Below are 26,789 nucleotides of genomic sequence, written 5' to 3'. Positions count from 1 at the left end.
CCACCCATCCATCCATCCGTTTGTCCATCCATCATCCACCCACCTGCCTGCCCCTACATTCATCTTATCTTATCCCACCCATCCATCCAGTCACCCACCTATCTGCCCACCCCTACACTTACCCATCCACCCACTCACCAGTTTTGGGTCCCTCCCACTTCAGGGCCCTCGCCTTTCCTGTCTCCTCTGCCAGAAACACTCTTCCTCCAAGCCTTCACAGTCTCCCTCTCTCCCTTTATTTCCGTCTGTTCAGATGTCACCTCTTCAAAGATGGGCTGTAGCCTGGGGTGTAGCTCAATGGTAGAGTGCTTCCTTGGTGCGTGCAAGGCCTGGGGTCACACACACACACCGGCACCACAAGCTCTAACATGGCCCCCACCCACAATTTCCTCATAGACAACGTTATTTTCTTGATAACACAGACTAGCACTTGAAATTACATCATTATTTATTGTGGGGTAGGTCCCCTTTTGGCATGAAAGGTCCTTGATCTTGTGGATCCTGTCTGGCTAGTTACCTACTGTGTGCCCCACCCTGGCCCCAGGTTAGTGCTACACACAGTAGGTGTTCAGGAACTATTTGGTGAACATGCTCAAGACTAGCCCTGGCTGCCCAGGCATTTTCTTTGTAGACCAGGCTGGCCTTGAACTCAGAGATTCGCCCGTCTCTGCCTCCCGAGTGCTGGGGCTAAAGGTGTGCGCCACCACTGCCTGACTTGTAGCCTGGGATTCATCCAGACGCAGCGCAGTGTTGGTGCCAGCTTCATCGTCCTGCCGTGTTGGACAGCGGGTCTCCCACATAAAGTGCCAGGCTCTTGGGGAATATGGATTCCGTGTGGGGTGGGGACCAGAGTCCTGCATGTCTTGATGGGTAATTCGGATGATGACTGTGCCCTACCACCCCCACCCCACGGTCTCGTCTCTTGTGCGTGCGCATGCGCACGTGCTCTCCCACTGACCACCCCTCAGCCTCGGGCCCACAGTTTGAGCGGTGGAGTCTTGGCTGCTCTGAGATTCAGTTTCCATGCCTATGAAGTCCTGTGCCTGCTGCTGCCTGGACTCAGCAAGTTGCTCAGTCGGCGTCCGGTGCCCTCCTTTGGGCCTGAGGGGCTCTGGATGCTGCTTCTGTCTGTTTGCTTCCCGTGCCCAGTGTTCAACCTCCTGCATAGACCCACGCCCCTCCCCCCACACCAGTGGAGCTTTGTCTGTTGTATTTCTGCAGAGCTGCTCAGGGGTTGAGGAGGATTCTGAAATTTTGACAGTCAAGGGAACATTATGCAAATGATATGCAAAGCAGCAGCTAATGAGCCCTGATTGCATTGGCCCTGGTGCTGGGGAACACGTGGATAAGTGTGCCAGGGTGGGGGCAGGGGCAGTGAGTGTTTTGGGTGCTGGGCAAGAAGACACAGCAGGGGTGGTGGAAGTGGATATGGCGGGGAAGGGCAGGAGGGCAGCTGCTTTGTGTCCTAGGTATGACATTATCATCCTCTGTGCTGTCTGTACAAGGGGTTGGGGATAACGGCTGAGGTCATGAGCAAACGAGAGCTGCAGTGGTGGGGTCTTCCCAGCAGTAGATGGGCCAGACTGGGCTAATGGTAGGGGTGTCGTGGCAGGGCTGTTCTCCGTGGAGAGGTGACAGGAGGGTCTGCTTCTCCCACAAGGTCCGTCTGGTGTCTCAGTGTGGGAAGGCAGGACTTGGGTCTGCCAGGCAGCAGCAGATGGGCTGGGTCAAGCTCACTGGGAGAGGGCAGCTGTCGTCCGTGTCCCTGGGTGGAGCCACTCTTTGGAAGAAACTCAATCTTGGCTTGGGAGCTGGTGGGTGGGCAGAGGGGCTTCTCCAGCACCTGGGAACCCAATCTCTCCCATCCCCCAGCGTCGCCCTCTCCAGAGAGCCTGTACCCTGGAGCACTCAGCACCTCCACCCTCTAGGCCTGAGAATACTCATGGTGGACTTTCCCCAAGGCTAGCTGTTACCTCGAAGGTCATTTTCAGGCCCTGTGCCACCACTAGACTGACCGCACCTTCAGATACAGCGTCTCTGTTTCGTTTTTTTTTTTCTTTTTTCTCTCTCTTTTTTTTTTCCTCTGTTTCGCTTTTGATCCGAAGATGAGGATTGAACTTGGTTATGAACCCTACAGACTTTGGGTAACTGTTGCCACGTTTTCTAATTAAGTCTTTCATAACGCAGTCGCAACGATCATAACGGTAGTCAGCAGAGGGTTCCAATCCCAGTCCAACCCTTTCTTGATTTTATCACCTTGGGAAAATGTCTTGGTCTCAGAGCGTATTTCCTAGTGGGCTCTGTAGCCTTCTGGTGGCTGGTGGCCTCTAGCTTACAGGGGACTCGCCGCCTTGGGCCAGCATCTCCAGTGTTGTGTACTTCTGCAGTCTGTGGCTGGCAGCAGTGTTCTGGCTGAGAGGGACTTGTGTGATGGATGTGGATGAGGTTGTCATTAACCCGACAACCCCCGTGATCCCCGCCCTCAGGAGGATGGAAGGCTGAAGGCCAACCTGGGCTATGCAGCGAGGGCAAAGCCAGACTCGACTGGGCAATTTATCAAGACCCTGCCCCCAAATGAAGACTAAAGAGACTTTTTGGGGGTGCTAGCGAGATGACTTAGGGGGAAAGGGACTTGCAGCCAACTCTGGTCACCTCAGTTCAACCCTAGAACCCATATCTCCTGCAAGCTGTCTTCTAAGTCCCAGTTCACTGTAGCATAGGGTGGGCATGCACATGCGTGCACATACACACACACAGGCATGCGTGCACATACACACACAGGCATGCGTGCATGCACACACACACACATAGGCATGCATGCACACACACACACATAGGCATGTGTGCACATACACACACATAGGCATGCGTGCACATACACACACATAGGCATGCGTGCACATACACACACATAGGCATGCGTGCACACACACACACAGGCATGCGTGCACATACACACACAGGCACGCGTGCACATACACAAACATAGACATGCGTGCACATACACACACACAGGCATGCATGCGTGCACACACACACACAGACAAGTAAGTGTGGGACTAGTGAGATGACTCAGCAAAATATTCATACGCAGGGTTGGAGAGATGGCTCAGGGGTTAAGAACACTGGCTGCTCTTAACCTGCGGTCCATTTCCAGCAGCCACATGATGACTCACAACCATCCGTAATGAGATATAGCGCCCTCTTCTGGCCCGCAGGCTACATGCAGAAGATATAAAACAAATCTTCAAGCTGGGAATGCTGACCCATTCCTTTAATTCCAGCACTTGAGAGGCAGAAAAAGATGAATCTCTGAGTGGGGAGGCCAGCCTGCTCTTCAGAGTAAGTTCCAAGACAACCAGGACTACGTAGAGAAACTCTGTCTTCTAAAATTAAAAACTAGCTGGGCGGTGGTGGCGCACGCCTTTAATCCCAGCACTCGGGAGGCAGAGGCAGGTGGATCTCTGAGTTCGAGACCAGCCTGGTCTACAGAGCTAGTTCCAGGACAGGCTCCAAAGCCACAGAGAAACCCTGTCTCGAAAAACCAAAAATAAATAAATAAATAAATACTAAATTAAAAACCAAACCAACCAACCAAATAAATAAACAAATCTGTGAGTTGTGGGAATGGCTCAGTCAGTGAAATGCTTACCTCAAAAGCTTGAGAACCTGAGTTCAAATCCCCAGCACCCACATAAAAACCAGGGACTTAGTGGTATATGTGTTTAATCCCAACAATGGGGAGGCGGAGACAAGAGGACCCCCGGGCTCCATGGCCAGCCCACGGGTGAGCTCCAGGTTCAGTGGAAGACCTTGTCTCAAGGCTCCTGAGGATTGGCCGCTGGGCTCTGCACACACCTGCATTAAAAAACTATCCTTACTTTTGCTGGATGGTGGTGGCGCACACCTTTAATCGCAGTACTTAGGAGGTAGAGGCAGGCGGATCTCTGTGAGTTCGAGGCCAGCCTGGTCTACAAAGTGAGTTCCAGGACAGCCAGGGCTACACAGAGAAACCCTGTCTCGGGGGGAAAAATTCTTTGCTTTTAATAAGGCTGTGTGGTGGTGCGCACCACCCTTAACCCAGCAGAGGCAGGAAGATCTCTGTGGGTCTGCGCAGTGAGACTTGGGCTAGTAGGGCCCCATGAGACGGTCTTGAATATTAATGCATGAATCTGTATAATGGGCATGAATTCTAGGTTGTGTGAGTTTCACAGTCAACCTGGCAGGACTGTGGGGGGGGGTCTGGTCACTGAGCCCGGATGATCAAGCTGACTGAAATGTCTTGGGGAGCAGCTCAGCGTGAGGTGAGGTGTGAAGGCTGGAGAAGGAGCGCCGCATACCCAGCGGGGAGACTGGCGGCCGATGGTGGGGGGAATGTGCGACCGAGGGTGCTGGCAGCGAAAAGACAACGAGATGCGAGATGCGGGAGTGTTCCCGGGTCACCGCGGCGTGGTGCAGAAAGAGGGCGTCCCCTGCCGTCCACCCAAGGAGGACATCTGTGCGCAGCATTACCCGGTTGCCATAGAAACGAGCAGCGGGCGGTGGGTGGCTGGGGAAGGAGGCGGGTCGGGAAGGGGGGGGGAGGACCGGCGCGTGGGGGCAGGGAGCTGGCTCCTGCAGTTCGGGCGCTGTCGCCTCCCGAGCCAGAACTCACTGGAGGGGACCCCGAGGACACGGGAGCCCCGAGCCCTGCACCAGCCCCCCGCCCCACCTGCCATCACGGAGCAGGTGGCCAAGCAGCCCTTCCGGCCCTGGCCTGGCCCAACCAGGGCAATAAGAGCTCACCTGTCCCCAGCTCGGTGCCCAGCCGGGCTCAGGTAAGCGATGGGGTTCTGGAGAAGTCTGCGTGGAGAGTGGGGACCGAGCGCCCCTGCCTTCCTGCTGGTGCACCTGCTAGCAAACGGGCAGGTCCGAGGGGCTCCCGGGACCAGGGACCTGCTCTCCGCGTCGCATTGGGACTGTCTCCTGTCTGTCGTCTTGTCTCTCCTCTGTACCTCCCTCCCTGTCTGCACCACAGGTGTGACTTTGTAGAGCTGCCCCACTCCCCAGAGGCAATGGGCTCAGGCGCTCCTCAGATCCATGCCAGACAGGGAGGGGCCAGGCGTGGAAAGGAGTGCGCTTGTTCTCACCCCCACCCCCATCCCCCACCCCGCCAGGGATCTGCTAGTCTCTGGCCATTTGTCCCAAACCTCCGTCTGACGCCAGAACCTCTGGGGTGACTCCTGGGTGGTCTTGTACCCTGGGCTCCAAGTCAGGACATGTAAGTCCCTCCCCGCTCCGGATGGGATGGGGAGGATGGGATGACCCTGCAACTCTCAAAGGGCTCTCGACCCAACCCACCGGCCAGCCAGGGATTTCCACATTGGGTTGGGTGGCTTGTGGCCTTCCTCCGCAGTGGTGCTGCCGGGGACCTGCTCACTGCTACTGGGGTAGCAGGGACACTGCAGAAAAGCTACCGCTGTTGCTCCGGAGGAGGAGGAGGCAGAGTGGAGCGCTGGGGAGGAGCTGAGCAGAGGTAGCCAGGAAACCCTACCTCAGGCTAGGGCGTCAATTCTGTACCCATCACCCTCTGGCCATTTGACTGAGTTCTTTGCTTGGTCCTGCACGACCTGTGAGCCTCCCTCCTTCCCCAGTTCTTTCAGAGGCCCGGCTGCAAGGTGGAAGCCCCCTGTAGGTTATGGGGTTGCTGATTTCTGCAAATGTCTGGGAGTGTGGGCACAGGTTTTGCGCCTGGAAGGCAGGGTCCTGCCTGGGAGGTGAGAGAGCAGAGGTGGGCTGGCAAGGAGGGGGGGTCGGGAGTGCCGATCTTCCCCTCACAGCTCCATCTCCCCCCCCTCCCTCATGAAGCCTTGAAATAGTCTCTATGTGCTTTGCCCTCTGAAGCCAGGCCCACTGGCCTCTGGGTCATCAGCTGCCACCTTGGTCCCCCAGCAGGTCCTTCCAGTTATCTCTGGAAGACAGGGTCTTTTAACCAGCGCCTGCCCGCAGCCTGGCCTCCACTTCCCCCTTCCTGCCTCGTTGGTCCCATCCCCCACCCCGTTCCTGACAGGGTGCAGTTTTTATGTGATGTTTGCTATATATTTCATTGTCAGTAGACATAGTGGGGTGTAATACCCATACCCAGTTATCTGCAGCCAGGCTGAGACCCCATTTTCCCCAGGAGCTCCTCTACAACAGAGAGCCCACGGGAGGCCCTGGCACTCAGAGACCTGGAGCTGAGAGAGACCTGGGCTCCATCCAGGCCATGAATATGTCAGCTGCCCAGCCCCCAATTCTAAAGTCACTGCTCCTCTCCTCTCAGCTGTACCCCACCACTAGAAGTCCCCCTGGCTTCAGAGTAATAGGTCCTCTGTACCCACCTTCTGCCCCCTACCTGCGACCCCTCTCCAAGGTGCCCCCAGTGGGGAGCTCTGAGGCCCTGTTCCTGCCCCACTGTAGGTCTTCTAGGGAAACCTTAGAGATAAAAGCCAGACCTCACCCCAGCTCTCCCTCTGTCTCTGGGAGGAAACTTCAGGTCTCCTGGCCTGGAAGACCTAAGTCATCCGCCTCCTCCACCTGGCGCCCCTATGCCTTCCAGACCCCTCTCTCCTCCCCCTGCTCAGTCTGCTGCCACCATAAATGCCGTGGTTCTACCTCAGGGCCTTTGCGCTGGCTGGGCCCTCAGGCTGGATGCTCCTCCCTCGGGTTTTTGTATAGCACAGTTCCCGGCCCTGGCCGTGGTCCCCTGGCCCCCCATGCCACCCTTCTCCACAGTACTTGTCAGCATGCGGCCTACTCTATCTCGCCAGTCCAGCCCCTTAGAATGACATCCCAGGCTCGGAGCTCCCCACTGCAGCTTGCCTCTGGTGCACTCCTGAGCTTCAGGGGGCTCTGGGATTTGGTGTCCGCAGTGGGAGGGCAGCGTCCTTACCTAGGCAGTGGTCCAAGGCCCCAGGCTGTGATGCGGTGTGACTCCCCTGAGAGACTGGAATGCTGGGAGAGGAAGCTGCTGCAATTGCCCCCACCACACTTCATCCTGCCAGCACTCCCTTCTTTCTGTCACCTGGGGTCTCTACTGTGGGAAAACCCCATCATGTCCCTACCAGGAGCGTTACCCACACCCGCATAGCTAGCAGCCCAGCCTCTATGCAAAGCTGTCCTGGATGCATGGGTTCAGGACAGACTGGACAGACTGGTGCCTAGAGAGGGAACTGGCATTTGATCACTGGCTAAGGGGGTGAATCTAGAGCAGAGGGCAGACGGCGGTGCTCCCAGCCCCCCTTCTGTTCCCCATCTTTGGGTACTCACTTAAGACCCCTCACACTTTGCCTTGAAACAGGATGGGAAGGTAGAGCCTCTTGGGTCCCTTGCCCTGCAGACTTGGAGCTAAGGCCTGGGGTGAAGGTCGAGCCTCATTCCTGCTGGACAGTTCGAGGCCCCCGGGACCTGGCCTTTCTTTACTGTCACCATCTCACCGGAATGTGTGTGCCCTAAGGTGGCAGGGACATGTTGTGCCTCCCCGTCCAGCGACAGCTCACCCAGGGAAGATCTGTGGGGCTGGACATGCTGAGTCCTTCACCAGGCTGGGAGCAGTCCCGCAGGAGTGTGGGACTGTGTTTGGGGGTGAAAATCCAGAGCAGGTCAGAGGGTGCCCTGTGAGGATCTGCCCTCTAACCCCTTCTGGAGTCCATGAAGCTTCTGGTTGCTCAGTAGCGCCCCCTGGGCCCTGGGTCTCCCTGGTGCCCCCGCAGCACAGGTGAGACAGGAGTTCTGCCTGCTGTCTCCTTTAGGGGCCAGCATCTGTGAAGCCATCATTTCGAAGAGAAGTCCCCTGGGGACCTGCAGGCATATGAAATGGGGTCAAATGCATTTGTTTTGTTTTGTTTTGTTTTTATTTTGTGTACAATATTCTGCCTGTGTGCATGTCTGCAGGCCAGAAGAGGGCACCAGACCTCATTACAGATGGTTGTGAGCCACCATGTGGTTGCCGGGAATTGAACTCAGGACCTTTGGAAGAGCAGGCAATGCTCTTAACCACTGAGCCATCTCTCCAGCCCCACATTTGTTTGTTTTATCCGAGACATGGTCTCATGTAGGTCAAGCTGCTTTAAATTAGCCGTATAGGGAAGGCTGATTCTCCTGCCTGCATCACTGCCTGCTGGGAGAACAGGGGTGCACCACGACACATGCCCAGGCCTGGCTTCTCACCAGGACCCGGCGTCCGAGATGAACCCAGCAGTTCAGGAGGAGCGCCAGCCGTTGGCTGACTCAGCGATGCTGACCGTAGAGCAAGGCCGGCCTGCCTCTGCCCACTGTGCTGGTGACCCATTCTCCATCTGCCCCAGGATAGGTGGTATGCACTCCCTCGTCTCCTCAAGTGAGGAAACTGAGGCTCAGGTAGCTGAGGTCCCACCACTGAGAAGTGGCAGCACTGTGATTTGAACCCAGTCTTCAGTCCTCCATGGCCTGGGGGCCAGTGTGCTGCAAAGCCAGGGTGGGGTCCTGAACCCCCACTGAAGGAGGGGTGTGAGGAGACAGTGGATTGGGAGAGTTCTTTGTGAGTGACCAGAGGCAGCAGGCTTGAGGAAGCGTGGCCAGAGGAGGGGTGGGGTGGGGAGGGATGTGTGGGACAACACAGCACCTTACCGCTAAGCCCACTTCTTTGTACTGCATGGCATCCCAACAGAGGCTTGTCTGCCTTGCCCATTTTTTTGTTGTTGTTGTTTCTAGACAGGGTTTCTCTGTGTAGCCATGGCTGTCCTGGAACTCACTCTGTAGACCAGGCTGGCCTCAAACTCAGAGATCCACCTGCCTCTGCCCCCCAATGCTGGGACTAAAGGTATGCGCCACCACTGCCTGGCTTGCTCTGACCATTTCTAAGGGAGAAGAGAGCTGGGAGCCAGTGGCCGTGTGTGTGGAACTTGAGGCTGCTCTGACTGACCCAGGAATCTGAGGACATTGCAGTGGTGGGCTGGACACCTGGGAACAGGGACAGAGGAGGACCCAGCCAGCCCAGAGTGCCTTGCGTGCTGTATGGCCTAGGCCTGCTGCTTCACCTCTCTGCGCGCTTGCACACACCCACACCCCATGCTCTCATCTGGCTGCCTCCTCTTCTCCTGGGGAGGCGGGGCTCAGAAGGGACCCGAAGAGAGGTAGCCAGGGTTGGACCCAGTTCCACCATTCACCACCTTCGTGGCCCTGGCTGTGCCATCTTATCTGCCTTGTGCCTCAGTTTCTCCGTCTTTACATGTAGATGAGGTACATGTAAAGCATGTAGACCGGTACCTAGCCCAGAGTGGACACTCAGTGAATATGAGCTGGTGACCGCCAGGATTGATGTCATCACCACTTTTACAGCAGTGGCTGGGGCTCCAGCTCAGCTGAGAGCTCTTGTCGGCACGCAGAAGTCCTGTTCAGTATACACTGGGCATGGTAGCCCAGTGACCCTGTCACTGGGGAGGTGGAGGCAGGGGCATCAAAAACTCAAGATCATCATCTACTATATAGTGAATGTGAGGCAGCCTGGGCTACATAAGGCATGTGAGGCAGCCTGGGCTACGTAAGGCCTGCCAGCAGCAACAATAATACGTGCTATATAATAAAGAAAGTGGACTTGGAGCAGGACTCTGGGCTCCCAATCCTAGGTGCTCTTTCCCTTCAGGGACTGCTAGTTAGGGTTCCCAAGAGACACAGACCAGCAGCCAGGAGATGGGGAGGAGGCTTCTGTGAGGCTGAGAGAGAGGAAAGTGGGGAGCTGCTGGTACATATCTCAACCCCAGCATCAGGGGACTGGGGAAGCAGGGGTTCCCATGTCGCTGGGCAGGAGTGTCCCCTAGCGGTATTATCTTTCCTCTGCCCCCCACCCCTGGATGTAGATGCCCATGCACCCTGGGGGGAAGGCTCCTTTCCCTGTGTCTGTCCCTCTACTCCACTCTCCACCAGAGCCCCGTCCACTCTGCCCAGGGATGCACGCCAGCCGGCTATGCCCCTTCAGTCCCGCCGAGTGGGCGTTGGCCCCTAGAGTCTCCCACCTGCTTGGTCCTTGCTCCACTCCCAAGCCAGTGGGTACAGACACAGGACGGACAGCAAACCCGTGCTTACTGGCTGTTGCCATGACCCTCATGGCCTGAAGCAGTGTTAGCTGCTGGGCAGCTGGTCACCTTGGAATGACTATTCCCCGGCACCCTGTCATACTTTCCCAGGCCCCCAACAGACTCCTCACAGTGACAACCCTGAGCCTGTGGCTTGGTGATTGCCACCTGTTGATATTGATGATGACCAGCTATAGGGAACCGGATGTGGTGGCCTTTGCCTCGCCTGGGAGCCTGCTGGGTGTGCCACAGGAAGTGCCAGATGCCAGTCACACCCATTTCCTGACCCCTGAAACAGCCCCATCATTAAGAAGAACGTGGCCTTTTGTAGGAGGGGAACCTCCTCCTGCCTGCGAGAGTGTGTGTGTGTGGCACTGGGGGCTCATTTGACACCCCTCTTCCACCATCTAACCTGCCTCCCTTCTAAGCACATCCCATGTGGGTACAACCCGGAGTGGCTGGAACGCACATGGCCTAGAATCTGCTCTGGGCTGGGCTGGATAACTCAACTAATTCTCTCTCTCTCTCTCTCTCTCTCTCTCTCTCTCTCTCTCTCTCTCTCTCTCTTTCTCTCTTATAAATTAAGACTTTATTTTTAATCATGTGTATATTTGTGTGTGGGTCTGGTGCCTGGACTTACAGGAGGTTATGAGCCACCTGACGTGGGTGCTGGGACCCAAACTCCGGTCCCCTGGAAGAGCAGCAAGCATTCCTAGCCTCTGGATCATCTCTCCAGTCCCACATCTAATTCTGAAGTCAGATCATTTTCCAGCAAGGCCTAGAGGGACCACATAACTGCCCAGAGTCAGAGCAAGCTGGTACTGGATCTTTCTTGTGCCACACGCTACCTCAGCTGGGAGCCCAGGAGAGTCCTGCAAGCCCTGCTGTCTGAGCCTTGGGGCTCTCGGCCTGACGCTCCAGGTCCTAGTCAGACTGTCCCTGCTGATGCTGGGAGGACACCCTCAGCCAAGCTCTGTGGTCTTTCTAAAATAGTCCTTTTTATTTAAAATAGTCCCGTGTGTGTGTGTGTGTGTGTGTGTGTGTGTGTGTGTGTGTATTTTCCAGCCAGGCCGCTCTGCGTGTGTCGCATCACTTGGCCTGTGTGGCTTGGGATGGGTGCAGGCTGCAAGTCTGCTCTGTCATTCCCTTAGCCAGTGCCCCAGCAGCATGGACTTGTGTCAGCCCCAGCCTTTGTTGACCTGCCCTGTTGCACTGAACCAGCTTGTGGGTGCTTGGCTTGTGCTCTGAATGGGAATTCCTAGCCAATACGTGGCGGGGGAGAATCCATCCTGTGAGACCAGGCCATGACAGTACCGCCCCATCCCCCGTCACAGAGGCCAAGAGGCTTGTGGCAATTCTGATCTTCAGTCCCAGGTGGCACCAGGAGGCCATACTGGATCATCACAGGAATGGGGCACCAGGCCCAGAAGGAGAGAGACGGGGCTGGGGGAGGGGCATCCTTCACCCAGGATCCTCACGCCTTGGTGCCACTTGCCTTGAGCCTGAGGGACAGTGGCCTCTCCCAGGTGGAGCTGAAGCTTGCAGAGCTGGTCAACCCTCACCCAGAGACCTTACGGGTCAGGGTTCAAGCCCATAGCTGCATCTCACAGACAAGGAAATGCCCAGGAGCCGTGGCTGCCTCTTTGAAGGCTAAGCCCTTGGCCCTCTGTGGCTTGTTTCCTGATCATTGAACGATTCTCAGCTGGGTGACAGCGAGGCCTGGGAGGGGAGGGGTGTGCCCCCTGGCCCCCGGGGCAGAGCCTGGCCTAGATTGGGCAGCTGTGATGCTGATGACAGATCCGGGGCAGACACAGGCCCGGGATATTGTGTAGATCACAGTGTGACCCCAGGGCCGGAGAACCACGTGCTCAGCCGTGTGCGGGAGACTGCAGACAGCTAATGGGGCCGTCGAGGCAGGACTTGGACAGCCAAAAGAAGATGGGCAGGGTCCAACTGGAAAAACTGGGGGAACCCTTAGCTCGGGATATAAGTGGGAGAAAGATCTCCTGTCATGACAGAAGCTGGGACTCCAGGGGACAAGACCAGAGGCTCTGTGTTGGGGCCAGGGGAATCAAGGATCTAGTGTCGGGGTCCAGCTGGGTCAGACGGTGCTGAGAAGGGGGGGCACCAGCTAGGAAACCAACTGGTGCTCCCTGGTATGTGAGGAAGGCTTGTATAAGCTGGAAGGGAGGGCTTCCTCAGGGAGATGGCTTTTGAGGAGAGGCTGTCAGCAGAATCCTGGGAGGCAGAAGGAGCAGGCGTGGAGACCACGCACCAGAAACTACAGACTGAATCCTGGGGTTATCCTCGGCATGGGAAGCCCTTCCAGGAGGCCGCCATCCCAGTTTGAGGCTCATCTCTGGGCCCGGACTAGAACATGGACCGCTTCCCTCATCTCTGTGGCTCTCTCCCTTGCAGCTTGTGAGTGCGAAGTCCCTGACTGCCCATCCGCACCTGCCCGGCTCCCTCCGGCTACGCCATGTCTGGCTCCTACGATGAAGCCTCGGACGAGGTCACAGACAGCTTCTGGGAGGTGAGCAGAGGTCTAGGCTCTTGTCTGTACCCCGACTCAACCTGTGACCTCAGCCTTGCTCCCCAATTCCTTGGGCCTCTTCAGAATCCCCAGTGTCCAACAGGCAGCTGAGGCCTTGAAAGTAGGGTAAGAGTCATGGCCTGCAGTTGCTCCCTGGACGCTGCCTGTAGCAGCTCACACTCTGGGACCAGGCCCCTCCCGAGTGGACAATGCCCAGCCCTTCCCACCAGCGTCTGCTGTACTTCACAGTTCTCATAGCCTACCTAGCTGTTCCCGCTCTACCCCCTGCATGGTGGGCAGAGGGTGCACTTCTGAACCGGAGAGCTGGGTGAGCCAGGGACTCAACAACCTCACAGAGGTAGAGGCGAGACTATAAGCCAGCATTTCAGGGGCTTCTGAGAGTATTTGAGCCTTGGAGGAAAATATATATATTGCTTTTGGCTTTGGAACCAAAAAAGCAAACTGGCGGGCTTAGATTAATAAGTGCTTAATAAGATGTCCACAAAACATAATATTGTGTCAGGAAACAGTAGCTCCGCTCGCGCTTATATGACTCGTATAAATATAATAGATTTAGCTCACAAGAGCAAAATGAATAATTCATTCTAGCCCAAGTCCAACTTATATAAAACCCCTTCTGTTTTTTATGGCAGTGAGGAGGTTTTGGAGGAGGTGTGTAGGTGGAGACCTTGGGGTCTGACGTGGAGTTCCGAGACTCCGCGAGGTGGATGGCAGGAAGCCCCGCGCCCCCTGCAGGCCAGGGCCAGGATCACAGGGGCTCCTGGTCACTAGCTGCTCTGCCGCCAGGTGGGGAACTACAAGCGGACGGTGAAACGCATTGACGATGGCCACCGCCTGTGCAACGACCTCATGAGCTGCGTGCAGGAGCGCGCCAAGATCGAGAAAGCCTATGCGCAGCAGCTCACCGACTGGGCCAAGCGCTGGCGCCAGCTCATCGAGAAAGGTGCCCCACCCCCGGGCTCTAGCGGGTGCCCCAGGGCGGGACCCCAGTGCACCAGCATCCCAGCCACAGGGCTTTTCACAATCAGGGTGCCCCTTTATTCTCCTGCTTTGTACAACTCGAGAGTGAACACACACACACAATCATCAGTTTTTCTTTTGAAAGAAACTTCCCAAAAAGTCACATTTATAGTGCAGAGAAGCCCTGGCTACCCTGAGCCAGCTTCACCACTAACAATAACATTTCACTGTAACTTTCTGTTTCATTTTGAGACAGAATCTTATGTAGCCCAGGCTGACCTCCAACCCTCTATGTGACTGAGAATGACCCTGAAATCCTGATGTTTCTTCCTCCCCTTCCTAAATTGAAGATTCCAGGTGTAGCTGGCCATGCCTAGCTTCTCTCTCTCTCCCTCTCTTCCTCTCCCCCCCCCCACCTCTCTCTTGTTTCTTTAGACAGACTGTAACCCTACACCTAGAGTACCTAGAACTCCCTCTGCAACCCAGGCTGGCCATAAACTTGAGATCTGCCCCAGGCTCCCAGGCTTTTCCTCCGTTAGCATGCACGGTTTTTTCTCAACTGTTTTTGGGAAGTTAGCACTAGCACCCTGACTCCCTTTCCCAAACTCTCCAAATATTGAAGAACGCCAGTTGCTCGGGTCACCATCCTTCAGCTGTCATAATCAGGGAGTTTATAAAGCTCAGAAAGGCACACGCCTTTAATCCCAGCACTCGGGAAGCAGAGGTGGGTGAGTCTCTGTGAGTTCGAGCCCAGCCTGGTCTACAGAGCGAGTTCCAGGACAGCCAGGACTATACAGAGAAACCCTGTCTCAAAAAGTCAACAACTTAGAAAATTAAAAAAGAGGATGGATAAAAGTTTGGGGACAGTGTGGGAAGGGGTTTCTGTTGCCCCTGGAAGAGGGGAAGCATCAGAGGACTGTGGGCATTGTGTGCTGGGGTCCCTTAGCTCCCTGACTTTCCCCCAGGTCCGCAGTATGGCAGTCTGGAGCGGGCCTGGGGCGCCATGATGACGGAGGCAGATAAGGTGAGCGAGCTGCACCAGGAGGTGAAGAACAGCCTGCTGAACGAGGATCTGGAGAAGGTCAAGAACTGGCAGAAGGACGCCTACCACAAGCAGATCATGGGTGGCTTCAAGGAGACCAAGGAGGCAGAGGATGGCTTCCGCAAGGCCCAGAAGCCCTGGGCCAAGAAGATGAAGGAGGTGCCTCAGACAGGCGGGATGGGGGGCCAGCTCAGGGGTGGCATGTCACAGGAGGGCATCTGTGGAGAGGGAGGGCACTCACAGGACAATGGCATCTGCAGAAAGAACTGTCCACATGGGGTCTCTAGTACCCAGTGCCCAGTGTGCTTCCCCTAGCACACAGCCAGATGGCACCACAGATCCCATGATGGGCATGTCTACAGAGACTGTGAGCCGTGTCGTGTGGGGCAGCTCCTGCAGATGAGGGCATTGGGCAAAGCCTCGTAGCCAGAGCCAGCAGCCGCTTGCCTCTTAAAAGGGCTGCTCCACAGTGTCGGGGGATGGGCAGTCAGGTATTGGTGAGGGGTGACCACGTGCACACCCACCCTGGCCTTCTCCCCACAGCTGGAGGCGGCCAAGAAGGCCTATCATCTGGCTTGCAAAGAGGAGAAGCTGGCCATGACTCGGGAGATGAACAGTAAGACGGAGCAGTCGGTCACCCCTGAGCAGCAGAAGAAACTTCTGGACAAAGTGGACAAGTGCAGGCAGGACGTGCAGAAGGTACCTGTGGGGAGGACGTGCAAAGGGCTCCTGTGGGAATGGGGGTGGGCCTGAGGGTGGCAGCTGGGAGCTGCAGGCCTCATAAGGCCTCACCCCATCCTCCGCCCTGGTACCCACAGACTCAGGAGAAGTATGAGAAGGTGCTGGAGGATGTGGGCAAAACCACACCCCAGTACATGGAGGGCATGGAGCAGGTGTTCGAGCAGTGCCAGCAGTTTGAGGAGAAGCGCCTGGTCTTCCTCAAGGAAGTCCTGCTGGATATCAAACGGCACCTCAATCTAGCGGAGAACAGCAGGTACCCGCGCATGGCCCGCTCAGTCCCAGGTCTGGTGGTGGGAGGCAAGGGCAGGGGGACTTGCAGGGGGGAATTGGGGGAGTCTGCAGATGCAGCTGCTGCAGGGGTGGGGTGGTACTCTCTAGTTACCCCAGAAACGCGATCCTGGGTGTCCGTGCATGGCCATGGTCAGGCCACTGGGGCTGAGAGAGCCAGAGCTGCTCCCAGGAAGCATTTGGCTGGGGCTGAAGGGAAGACCTGAGCTCTGTTCCTGGAACCCACATCAGGTAGCTCACAACTGCCTGTGACTCCAGTGACAGAGGTTCTGCCGCCCTCTTCTGGCCTCTGGGGACACTTGCAGTCAGATGCACAGGCACACACAGATAAAATAAAACTAAAGGATACATAAATCTTGGGCTGGATACTCAACTGGTGCACTTGCTGCTCCTACAGAGTTGGGTTCCCAGCACCCCCTTGTGGTGGCCCCACCTTTGGCCTCCAGGCCATAGACACATGTGGTATCCACTCACAGACACATAAATAAAAATAAGTCTCTTAAAAAATATCTTGCTGGCTGGGAGGTGGTGGCTCACGCCTTTAATCCCAGCACTAGGGAGGCAGAGGCAGGCGGATCTCTGTGAGTTCGAGACCAGCCTGGTCTACAAGAGCTAGTTCCAGGACAGGCTCCAAAATCACAGAGAAACCCTGTCTCGAAAAAACAAAACAAAACAAAAAAATACCTTGCTGAACACCTTTAATCCCCAGCTCTTGGGAAGCAGCAAGCAGATCTCTATGAGTTCAAAGCTAGCCAAGGCTACATAGAAAGACTCTGTCTCAAAACAAAAGTTTCAGGAAAAAAAAATCGTTTAAAAAAATTAAAAGCTAGGTAGTAGCAGCACACACCTTTAATCCCAGCTCTCAGGAAACAGAGGTAGGTGGGTGGATCTCTGTGCGGTTGAGGCTAGCCTGGTCTACAGAGTGAGTTCCAGGACAGCCAGAGCTACTTAGAGAAACCCTGTCTCAAACAACTAAAACAAACAAAAATACAAGTTAAAGGTCTGGAGACACTGCTCAGCAGCAAAGCACCGAGATTCCCAACACCTGCTTGGTAGTTCACAGACACCCTGACTTCAGCTGCAGGGAATCCACCAACACCCTGACTTCAGCTCCAGGGAATCCACAGACACCCCTACCTCAGCTCCAGGGAATCCACAGACACCCCTACTTCAGCTCCAGGGAATCCACAGACACCCTGACTTCAGCTGCAGGGAATCCAATGCTCTCTTCTGGCCTCCAAGAACACCAGGGACACACATGGCGCAAACACATTCATGCAGGCAAAACACACACACATGTAAAATAGATAAATGCAATTTTAACAGAAGGCAAGGGGATGCTTCTGCTTCCTGGCTGGGATGTGCCTAGCGTCCTAGCCTCTGAATGGGATGGGAACCCTGTGGCCCTCTCCTGCACAGCTACACCCACGTCTACCGAGAACTGGAGCAGGCCATCAGGGGCGCCGATGCCCAGGAGGACCTCAGGTGGTTCCGCAGCACCAGTGGCCCGGGAATGCCCATGAACTGGCCTCAGTTCGAGGTGAGAGTGGGCAGTGTGGCAAAGGGGGGATCCTTAGCAGGTTAGGAGGGTCCTGACAGCTCAGACCTCTTGGCTTGACTTCTCTCCACCCCCAGGAGTGGAACCCAGACCTCCCCCACACCACTGCCAAGAAGGAGAAACCGCCTAAGAAGGCAGAGGGGGCCACACTGAGCAATGCCACAGGAGCTGTAGAGTCCACATCCCAGGCTGGGGACCGCGGCAGGTGAGTACCTTCCATGGAGTTCCTGGGTAGGAGGGAGACCAACATACTGGGACAGATACATTTTATCCAAGAAGACAAGAAACTACCCCAGACCATAGCTGCCATGTGTCCACTGAGAAGCAGATGGGTGACCCTTCAGGACTGCTGTGAGTGAGGTACACAGTATTCTAGGCTCCCACATCGATGGATTCAAGCCTCTGACCAGCGGGGGAATGTGTAAATGTATGCATTTTGCTGGGCGATGGTGGCGCACACCTTGAGTCCCAGCACTCGGGAGGCAGAGGCAGGCGGATCTCTGTGAGTTCGAAGCCAGCCTGGTCTACAGAGCGAGTTCCAGGGCAGGCTCCAAAGCTACGGAGAAACCCTGTCTTGAGCGACGAGGTAACATGTCCAAGAGAAGGTTCTCTACTCCAGATCTTAGCTGGTATCCATTTAGGGATGGTGCCTCTTTCACAGGGTCACAGGGTCAGACAGTCTCGAGGTCCTCTGCAGCACTTCCTCCCTCAGGAGCTGAAATACTAAGGCACAAGGTTCAAGTTGTCAGAGGGTCACTGGCTCTGACCCCGCCCCGTGCATCCAGTCTCTGCCCCAGCCTCGGTAGAATTTGGACCCAAGCTCTGGTTAGGAGAGAGTATTGATAGGATGGGGTCAAGGCCGCTGATAGGGACCTCCATTTGCACCCCAGTGTTAGTAGCTATGACCGAGGCCAACCGTACGCCGCCGAGTGGTCAGACGATGAGAGCGGGAACCCCTTCGGGGGCAATGAGGCCAATGGCGGCTCCAACCCCTTCGAGGATGACGCCAAAGGGGTACGTGTACGGGCGCTCTACGACTACGATGGCCAGGAACAGGACGAACTCAGCTTCAAGGCGGGTAAGCGAGCAGGGCTGAGGGGGCGGGGCTAGCAGAGAAGACTGGGCTTGGATTGGGCAGTGCAAGGCTTGGAGACAGGTGTTTCAAGGGTTGGCAAGTAAGGGGGCCAGGGCAGAGGTTTAGGCATGGAGGATGGGGCCGAGACTCGGGTGCTGGCCGAAGTGGGTCCGGGGCAGCACTTGGTTTTCGAGTGAGGTGTAGCCCAGAATTGGAGTCCAGGTAATTCAGTTGGAGTGCCCTGGAGGGTTCATTTAACAGTTTTGGGCTAAGGGACAGTTCGGACTGAGTGTCTGTCCATCATAACAAGGTGCCTCCGTGTCCCCCTCCCCAGGAGACGAGCTCACCAAGCTGGGAGAAGAAGATGAGCAGGGCTGGTGCCGCGGGCGGCTTGACAGCGGGCAGCTGGGCCTCTATCCTGCCAACTACGTTGAGGCCATCTAGCTACCCCGCCCATCCAAGTCCTCTCGCTCCTTGTCCACCGCTCCCACCCTCTCCCTCCCCTCGCCATAGAGTTCCAGACATATTTTCCGATCAAGCTTTTATTTTTTTAAAAGTCAAACAGAACAAAAGAAATGCAGAGACAGCATTTGCGGCCTACCTGGATGGAGGCCAGGGTGGTGGGGCTTAGGACAACGGCCCCAGCGTGGACAAGGGATTTAGCCCAATGTCACATCTGCTCTACAGAGTCCACCAAAGAGTCTCCTGAGCCCTGAGGGATACCTTCTGGATCCTTCTATCCTGCTTTGCTCCCCTGCCCCACCTCAGGCTGCCAGCAGCTGCCCTTGTCACCTGAGCCTGGCTTCTTCACCTCTTCCTCCTTCCCCGCTCCCCCCTCCCAACTTCTACCACTACCCCCTTCTTTTTATTTATTTATTTATTTGTTTATTTTTTTGGTTTTTGGTTTTTCAAGGCAGGGTTTCTCTGTGTAGCCCTGGCTGTCCTGGAACTCACTTTGTAGACCAGGCTGACCTCGAACTCACAGAGATCCACCTGCCTCTGCCTCCCGAGTTATGGGATTAAAGGCGTGCACCACCATCGCCCAGCTTACTACCCTCCTCCACATCCCAAGAAGGAGGCCTCCCAATCTGTAGTCTTCCACTCTGCCCTGGGGGTGCTGTTCTCCCAGTCCTGATCTTTTGATCACCCTTCTCTGTGGAGCTTCCGGGGCTCTCCAGAGCTAGAGGAAGTGATGGTGTCCCTGGCACACGGGAGAGTGAGGGGAAGAGCAGATCCTATCCAGGCTGTGCCAACCTCCCAGTGCCAGACCCATTTTGAGGGATGAAAACCTTGTCTGGGCCTGTGGTCAGAGGATCCCCAGAGCCACTCTGCAGCTAGCAGAGGCCCTGCCCTCTCCTGAGGCCTTGACACCGGGCAAAGCCCCCCTCACCCAAGCCCAGGGCAAAGCCAGCAACAGTAGCAGCCTTCTCCCGTTCCCTGGGGAAAAGGCATTGGGCATCCATCCCCCGTCCTTCATGGCCATCCAGAAATGCCCCACCCTTCTCTGTGTCAGCATCGGCCTTTGTGAAGCCAGTACGCAAGGCTCTCAACCTCCCTTTTCTTGTTTCTGTCACCTGGCCAACCTGGGAGACACGGGCTCAGGGGAGCATCCGGGTCCCCTCTCAACTGGGGAGACACGCGGGCTTAGAGGAGGATCCAGGTCCCCTCTCAACTGGGGAGACACGGGCTCAGGGGAGCATCCGGGTCCCCTCTAGACTGGGGAGACACGGGCTTGGGAGCATCCGGGTCCCCTCTAGACTGGGGAGACACGGGCTCAGGGGAGCATCCGGGTCCCCTCTAGACTGGGGAGACCCGTGGGCTCAGGGGAGCATCCGGGTCCCCTCTAGACTGGGGAGACACGGGCTCAGGGGAGCATCCAGGTCCCCTCTCGACTGGGGAGACCCGTGGGCTCAGGGGAGCATCCAGCTTGACCCTGGACGGGGAAGCCAGCAGCCCAGGCTGGCATGAGAAAGGAGCTCTGAATGGTCACCCTATCTTTCTTGTCCTTTTTGGTTTTCCAACATTACCCCCTGAATGCTGGCAGCCACCTCCCCCAATTTCTCTAAGCCTGAGTCTCCATTAAAGGACTCTGGGTGGTAGGAAGGGACACAGGGCCTTGTGGGTGGAAAGCGGGTGGCAGCTCTCCTTTGGGTGGTGTGGGAAGCAGACAGGCTGGATAACACCCCAGAGGGGAGAATGGGCAGAGTCTGTTTATCCAGAACTTTGGGAACAAGGACCTGAGAAGTCCCATGCTCACAGCCAGTATCTACTAGGCCTCTGAGCCACTGACACCCTCTGCCTCCCAGACCGGGTGGCTTTGGGGCCTCCAGGGAAAGAGCATGCGTCCCTATGTTCTCTAGGACCCTTTGGCTACTTCTGACACTGTCTGGTCTCGGACCCAGGCATCGGGGCTCTGACCCTCTTCTCGTGGTTAGGGCGGTGGCAGGGGCCTGTGGGGGTCAGTCCTTCCTCAGGACCATGAGCGTGGCACCCTAGAGCTGCCAGCACCCTCTCCCTTGTCACCGTTTGCCCTAGGGACTTCTGCTTCAGCCAAGGTTGGATGCTGGGCCCCTCAGGACCTGAAGCAGGATTCGGAACCTTCCTTTTTCCATAGCTCTTCCTGCCTCCCCGGCTGGCAGGAATCCTCCACCCCAGAAAGGCAAGAAGCCGCCATGTCTGCACCTTGGGGCCTGGGCTCCCCCTCTGCGCTAGCGGCTTCCCAGCACCTGGAGAGGGGCTGTGGCCCTGACTAGACCCCAGGCCTGCCCCCCTCAGCACACTAGCTGCTCAGTCGTGGGCAGGGACTGGAAAATCTCTCTCTCTCTCCCTTATGAACAACCACCTTCAACGACCCCATCTGGGACTAGACTTGGTCCTCAAGCTCCTCAGCACCCCAGTGCTGGAGGGTCCCTGGAAGTTCCTAGAGCCCTGAGCCTGTCCCCACCTGTCATGACTGGTGTTGGGGCACACATACCCTCGCTGTGTCCACACCCCTCCTGTACTCCCCAAGGGCCCCATTGATGCTGCAGGGGACCCTGAGGGCTCGGTCAGTGATGTGTTTCATCCCCAGTTAAACCACCATCCTGCAGCCTGGTTCCAGGGAGGAGCCGAGGCTGCCCCACCGCCCGCTGCCGCCACTGCGTCTGCCGCCCTAGGCTTCCTGACTCCATTAGTTCCGACACTTGTGAAACTCCGAGAAGTGCTGTGGTCTCAGCAATGTTTTGTACATGATTGTGTAATTTAAAGGTATATAAATACAAATATATATATATATCAGTTGTGACTGTATGACTGTGGATAAAACCAGAATTCTATCAACCTGCCTTGTCTTCTGAGTCTCTGTGATGATGTCTGTCCTTGGGGAGGTGGCCCTGTGCAAGGCTAAGTGCCGGGCAGCTGAGGGTCTAAGGAGGTCACTGAGGCTCTGGCCTCAGATACGAGGTGAAGGGTGACAGCACTGACCAGTAGACCTGGGCATTTAAAGTCCCAAACTAAGGTTGGAGGTATGGCCCGTTGGTTCTTGTCTATCGTGTGAGGTGGTTTCCATACCAGGCAGAACAATCAACCAGTAAATAACTAGCCGATCCATGGTTCAAGGAACTCGATCTTCAAACAGTCTTGGGTTTTAAAACAGAATTCTCAACAGTCCTGACTGGGGCCTCCCGCGGAGCGACACCGGGTCTCCTTGCTCTCCTGCTGCTTGCCTGCTGTGAACACGTTGTGTAGGAGGCCTCCTGGGGGCATCCTCCCTGGCAGGACTGGAGCTCGGCCCTCCAGGAGCCATCCTCGAGCTCTGATGCCTGCTTGCATCTCAGCGGGGTCTTTTCTGAGACCCACGCCTTCCCCTGCCAGTCTGTGGGTAGGAATCAAGAGGCCCTTCTGACCTTGGTGGTCTAACAGAGCCTCACACAAACATAACCCTTGTACCAGCACCCCCACTCCAGGGTGCCCACAGCACTCCCCCCCAGGGTGCCCACGGCACTCCCCCACCCCAGGATGCCCACAGCACCCCACCCCAGGGTGTTCATGTCACTCTCTCCCCCCAGATCTGTGGAGGGTAGGGGACAACCTTGAGCTTCCTGGCATGACCCTTTACCAGCCGAGCTGTCTCACCAGCCTTCCTTCCTTCCCCTACTCTTTTTCCTTCTCCCTCCTTCCTCCCTCCCCCTTTCCTTTCTCCATATTCCTCCCCTTTATCTGTTCCTTTCCTTCTTTCACTAAAACTAAAGTCTCACCAGGGCTGAGAGTTTGCTCAGCAGTTATGAGCACTGGCTGCTCTAGCAAAGGACCCAGGTTCGATCCCCAGCACCCACATGGCAGCTCACAACCTTCTGTGATTCCAGTTCTGGGGGATCCTACACCTTCTCCCGACCTCCGACGGCACTGCATGAATGTGGTATACAGACATCCAGGCAATGTGTGTACAGGCAAAACACCCGTATGCATAAGTAAATCTAAAATAAAATAAAACAGAATCTCACGTAGCTGGTCTCTAACTGGTTGTGCAGCCGAAGCTGATCTTTAACTTCTGCCTCCTATTCCCAAATGCTAGCACTGCAGGCTCAGGCCTCCATGCCCAGCCCAGGAATCAGAGTGGTGGCCTCTTAACTCACACACACGATATTCCAGTTTGTTTGGGGCAGGGGGAACTGGAATGAGACTTCCAAAAAGGAGTCAGGAAATGTCTTGCTCAGGTGAGGTCCTAATAGGGCCATGCCAACAGAGGGAGGCCAATCCATGGTTTGCTGCCAGCTCAGGAGGTGTCACTGGTAGCTGCAGTCTGCTGGATGATCCTTGAAGCTGCCCCTCTGATCTCCTCTAGGTGGAGCTCTTCCTGCCCCCCAACCCCCCTGCCCATTTGAGAAACCCCCAGCCCTGCCTGAGCTTTGTGCCTGGCCGAGGCACGGCTGGGACATCCTGTGTGACCTCAGGGACTCCTGAGGAGTAGGATGGGTTTGCTGGAGACAAAACCAGTTTAACAGAGCGTTGAGCCTGCCTCTGGCCAGGGTCCCAGTCCGCCTCTTCCCTGGGGAAGGGAGACAGCTGGGGCCTAGCAAGGCAGAGACCTGGGCAGAGTCCTCCCCTCCTGTCAAGTCCAACCCCGAGTGACAGATGCCAAGTCACTGTTTGCCCGCTGTCAGGGGTAAACATTCTTCAGGAGACAATAAAATCCTGGGGGCAAAAGGCAGGCTGCAGGATGCCTTTAACCCTTGGTGGTCCAGCCTGGCATGGTGGCACACACCTTTAATTCCAGCACTCAGAGGGCAGAGGCGGGAGGATCTTGAGTTTGAGGCCAGCTTGGTCTATGGAGTAAGTTCTAGGACAACCAAGGCTACACAGAAAAACCCCGTCTCTGTGTAACAAAAACCAAACCGAAACAAAAAACCTAAAACCCCTGGTGTTCCAGGTCGTGTTGGCGCCCTGACCCTTCTCCTAGAAGACTGGCCTCAGAAGCTACGATCTGAGGGGCTAGGTGCTGACCCCTTTGACAAGGGAGGCATGGAGTGAGCTCAGCTTCTGGCCCTGGCATCCACGGCTGTGTTACTGTGAGCTAATTGCTCAGGCATGCCGGACCTCTGGTCCACCGTGTACAGAGCGAGAAATGACCCTGGCTTCACAACGGTTTTGTTGAGGACGCCAATGACAAAAGGCAGTAGGAGTGGCTGGCACACAGTAGGGATGCTTGATTTGGGCAAATAAACCAGGGAAGTGTGGTACCCTGGGCTGCTGAGGAGAATGAGCAGGCTGGCTGGGGTCTCCACACGCAGGCAGATGCATGACCACCTCCCATACTCGGGTGGCTCTCACACCCACAAAAGGGACTCACAACCCCACGGATGCATCTTGGGGAGTCTTTGGGGGACAGAGACTGCAAACCCTCCATCCTTACAAAGCTACTGTCCCATAAACATACTGAATGGCCCACCGTCTCCCATAGTCCGCCATGTGGTTCAGCTTCCTTAGGTGGTTGAGAAACTATAATAGCTCTGGGCCTCTTGCAGGAGAGCCAGACCCCTGGCACACCTGGAGGCAAAGCCCCGCTCTTCGACAGAGTAAGTGCAGAGGCTGCCTTCCTTCCCTGGGGCCTGTGTGTGGAGACGCTCTTCAGCCTGGCCCAGGGTGAGGACGGCACAGTGGCTGGCTAGATTAGCTGCTTTGGCCTGGAGAATGTTCTGCCTCTTCTATGATGTCTACCAAACAGCTACCATTTTTCTCTTAGGCTCAGCTCCATGACACCTCCCTGGGCAAGCTTTCCTCGTAGTCTCCACCCTAAACACCTGTGACCACAGTCACCCTTGCCCGCTGCTGGCCTCTCGGCTGGGTTGTCCATAGCCAGACACTGGAGACCTGGCAGTTATCTTGTATCTTTATTAACCATTCCTAGGGCACTCCTGGCTCCCCAACATAGGATGCAGACATCTCTTGGTACCACGCCAGTCATGGTACAGGATGGGTCGCAGGAGCAGGAAACAGTGACATCACCATCCTGTGAATTGCCTTGGTTGAATCCCACAGTCCAAGCCTGGGGGTGGGGGTTCTCCACTTGGGAGCAGTCCTAGCTCCCTTGACCCTCCAGGGGCCCTTGTCCTTGAGCAGGGACTCAGAGAGCTCACGTGCATCCCTAGGACTGTCTCTCTGGGGCCTTGGATTCTGGGAATCCAGCAGCCCCTGGATTCGAATTGGGCTGAGCCCGGGCCAGGAAGAGAGTGACTGTCTGGGGCAGGCGGTAGGCCTCTGGTCTCTGCGGCTCTCAGACAGGATGTACGAACTGGTAGACCAGGCGCTGAGAGATGTCGGGTTTGCGGATGATCCCCTTCTTGTAATACTGGCGGATGGAGCGACTTAGCTTATCGTAGTTCATGGCCGGCCGGTTCTTGCGCACACCCCACAGCCGGGCCACCTGGGCAGAGTCCTCAATTTTGAAGATGCCTGGGGGAAAAGGGGGTGGGAGGAGAGGAGGATGGACATGTGGAGGCCGTGAGAAGAAGAGAGATGAGATCAATGAGTCACTTTTGGGGAAAGGACAAGAGCCAGATGCTGGGGCCCTCTTCAGCCCTGGCCCCAGGGATAGGCCGTGGGACTTAGCAAATATCTTCCTTCCTTCCTTCCTTCCTTCCTTCCTTCCTTCCTTCCTTCCTTCCTTTCCTTCTTTTTGAGATAGGGTCTACATACCTTGACTGTACTTGAGTACTGGAATTAAAGGCAAATGCCATCATGCCTGGCATTAGCAAACTATATTTCAATAATTTTTACCTTTTTACTGGCTGAAATTCTAACTTATGCATAATATTAGATCAAATGCATGTTGCATACCCCTAATCTAAAATTGGGGTCAGAATGACGTCAGAGTTTGGAGTTTTAGGGTTTGGGAGTATTATACAGGCTTTTCTGGCCAGACATCCGTGACGGTGTTCTGAAGAGTTTGCATTTGGGGAACACTTAGGAATTTTGTATTAAAGCTCAGGCAGAACAGTGAATTAAATTCACTTGATTTTAAACATTTCGATTCTGGACCTAGAACATTTAATATTATATATGGGGCTCACATTGTGTTTCTGATAGACACCATGCGTCTCTAGGTTGAAGCTATGATTTTTCTCGCTATTAATTTTTCACATTCATTTCTTTATTGTTCATATTGTATGAACGTGTGTCATGTGCCCCGGCGTGCCTGTGTGTGATCAGAAGACAATCGGCAGGAATTGTTCCCCTTTCCATCCTGTAGGGACTGAACTCAGGTCTTCAGACAAGGTGCCTGCCCGCACTGAGCTGTCTCACCAGCTCCCAAACATGATGCTTTATAAAGATTTATTTATTTTTTTATTTTTTAAAGTTTTTTTAAAGTTTTTATTTATTAATTATGTATACAGCGTTCTGTCTGCACACCAGAAGAGGGCACCAGATCTCATTACAGATGGTTGTGAGCCACCATGTGGTTGCTGGGAATTGAACTCAGGACCTCTAGAAGAACAGTCAGTGCTCTTAACCTCTGAGCCATCTCTCCAGACCCAAAGATTTATTTTATTACTGCATGTGGTAAGTGTTTTGCTTGTGTGTCTGTAAGTTCATGCCTGGTGCCTGCAGAGGTTGGGGGCGGGGCCTTAAAGGCCTGTGCCACCATGCCCTACTGAAGCCGTGTTTTCCCATTCTCGGCAAACGCTCTCAAGTTCGTACTGTGTTCCAGGCGCTGTGAGGTGAAGGAATCTCAGTGGCAGTGCCAGTCTGGTGGAGAGGCTGATGAGGATACAAACAACACCCTAAACCTTGAAATCCTTGGAGTTGCAGGGGTACAGATCTCAGAGTGGCTTTGGCACAGGGTGAAGGCGGAGTCAGTCTAGGTCACACCTCTCTCAACTGGAGCCACGCCCAACCCCACCTCAATCGCAGCTCCGCCCATGCTCTCCATCCCTGCCAGAGCCCTGTGCCCATCTCTGCCTAGAAGAAGCCCCCGCCCCAGCCCTGCCCATGCTCCCAGCAGGAGTTCCACTCCATAGGAATCC

The 26,789-nt window shown here is 55.6% G+C and overlaps 2 protein-coding genes across 4 annotated transcripts in view; one reads left to right on the top strand and one right to left on the bottom strand.

The window, feature by feature from the left end:
• Window positions 1–19,211, top strand: part of Pacsin1 (protein kinase C and casein kinase substrate in neurons 1) — a 35,890-nt gene extending 16,679 nt beyond the window's left edge. Inside the window, exons 1-10 of one of the 2 annotated variants that reach the window (XM_005360377.3) lie at window positions 4,637–4,817; window positions 12,489–12,603; window positions 13,411–13,567; window positions 14,550–14,785; window positions 15,170–15,325; window positions 15,445–15,620; window positions 17,075–17,195; window positions 17,291–17,418; window positions 18,104–18,291; window positions 18,623–19,211. In XM_005360377.3, coding sequence (XP_005360434.1) covers window positions 12,550–12,603; window positions 13,411–13,567; window positions 14,550–14,785; window positions 15,170–15,325; window positions 15,445–15,620; window positions 17,075–17,195; window positions 17,291–17,418; window positions 18,104–18,291; window positions 18,623–18,732 — 1,326 coding nt within the window. In that variant the 5' untranslated portion in view covers window positions 4,637–4,817; window positions 12,489–12,549 and the 3' untranslated portion in view covers window positions 18,733–19,211. Of the gene's footprint in view, window positions 1–4,636; window positions 4,818–12,488; window positions 12,604–13,410; window positions 13,568–14,549; window positions 14,786–15,169; window positions 15,326–15,444; window positions 15,621–17,074; window positions 17,196–17,290; window positions 17,419–18,103; window positions 18,292–18,622 lie in introns of those variants that run through there. The other variant, XM_005360376.3, reaches the window with a different exon arrangement.
• A 5,828-nt stretch (window positions 19,212–25,039) lies between these two features.
• The window catches only part of Spdef (SAM pointed domain containing ETS transcription factor), a 13,707-nt gene continuing 11,957 nt past the window's right edge, over window positions 25,040–26,789 (bottom strand). For both annotated transcript variants that reach the window (XM_005360374.2, XM_005360375.1), the window contains one exon: window positions 25,040–25,218. In XM_005360374.2, coding sequence (XP_005360431.1) covers window positions 25,040–25,218 — 179 coding nt within the window. The remainder of the gene's footprint in view (window positions 25,219–26,789) is intronic.

Source organism: Microtus ochrogaster, linkage group LG2 (genome assembly GCF_000317375.1).
Source record: "Microtus ochrogaster isolate Prairie Vole_2 linkage group LG2, MicOch1.0, whole genome shotgun sequence".
NCBI classification, from domain to species: domain Eukaryota; kingdom Metazoa; phylum Chordata; class Mammalia; order Rodentia; family Cricetidae; genus Microtus; species Microtus ochrogaster.
This window is presented reverse-complemented; position numbering and strand designations above follow the sequence as displayed.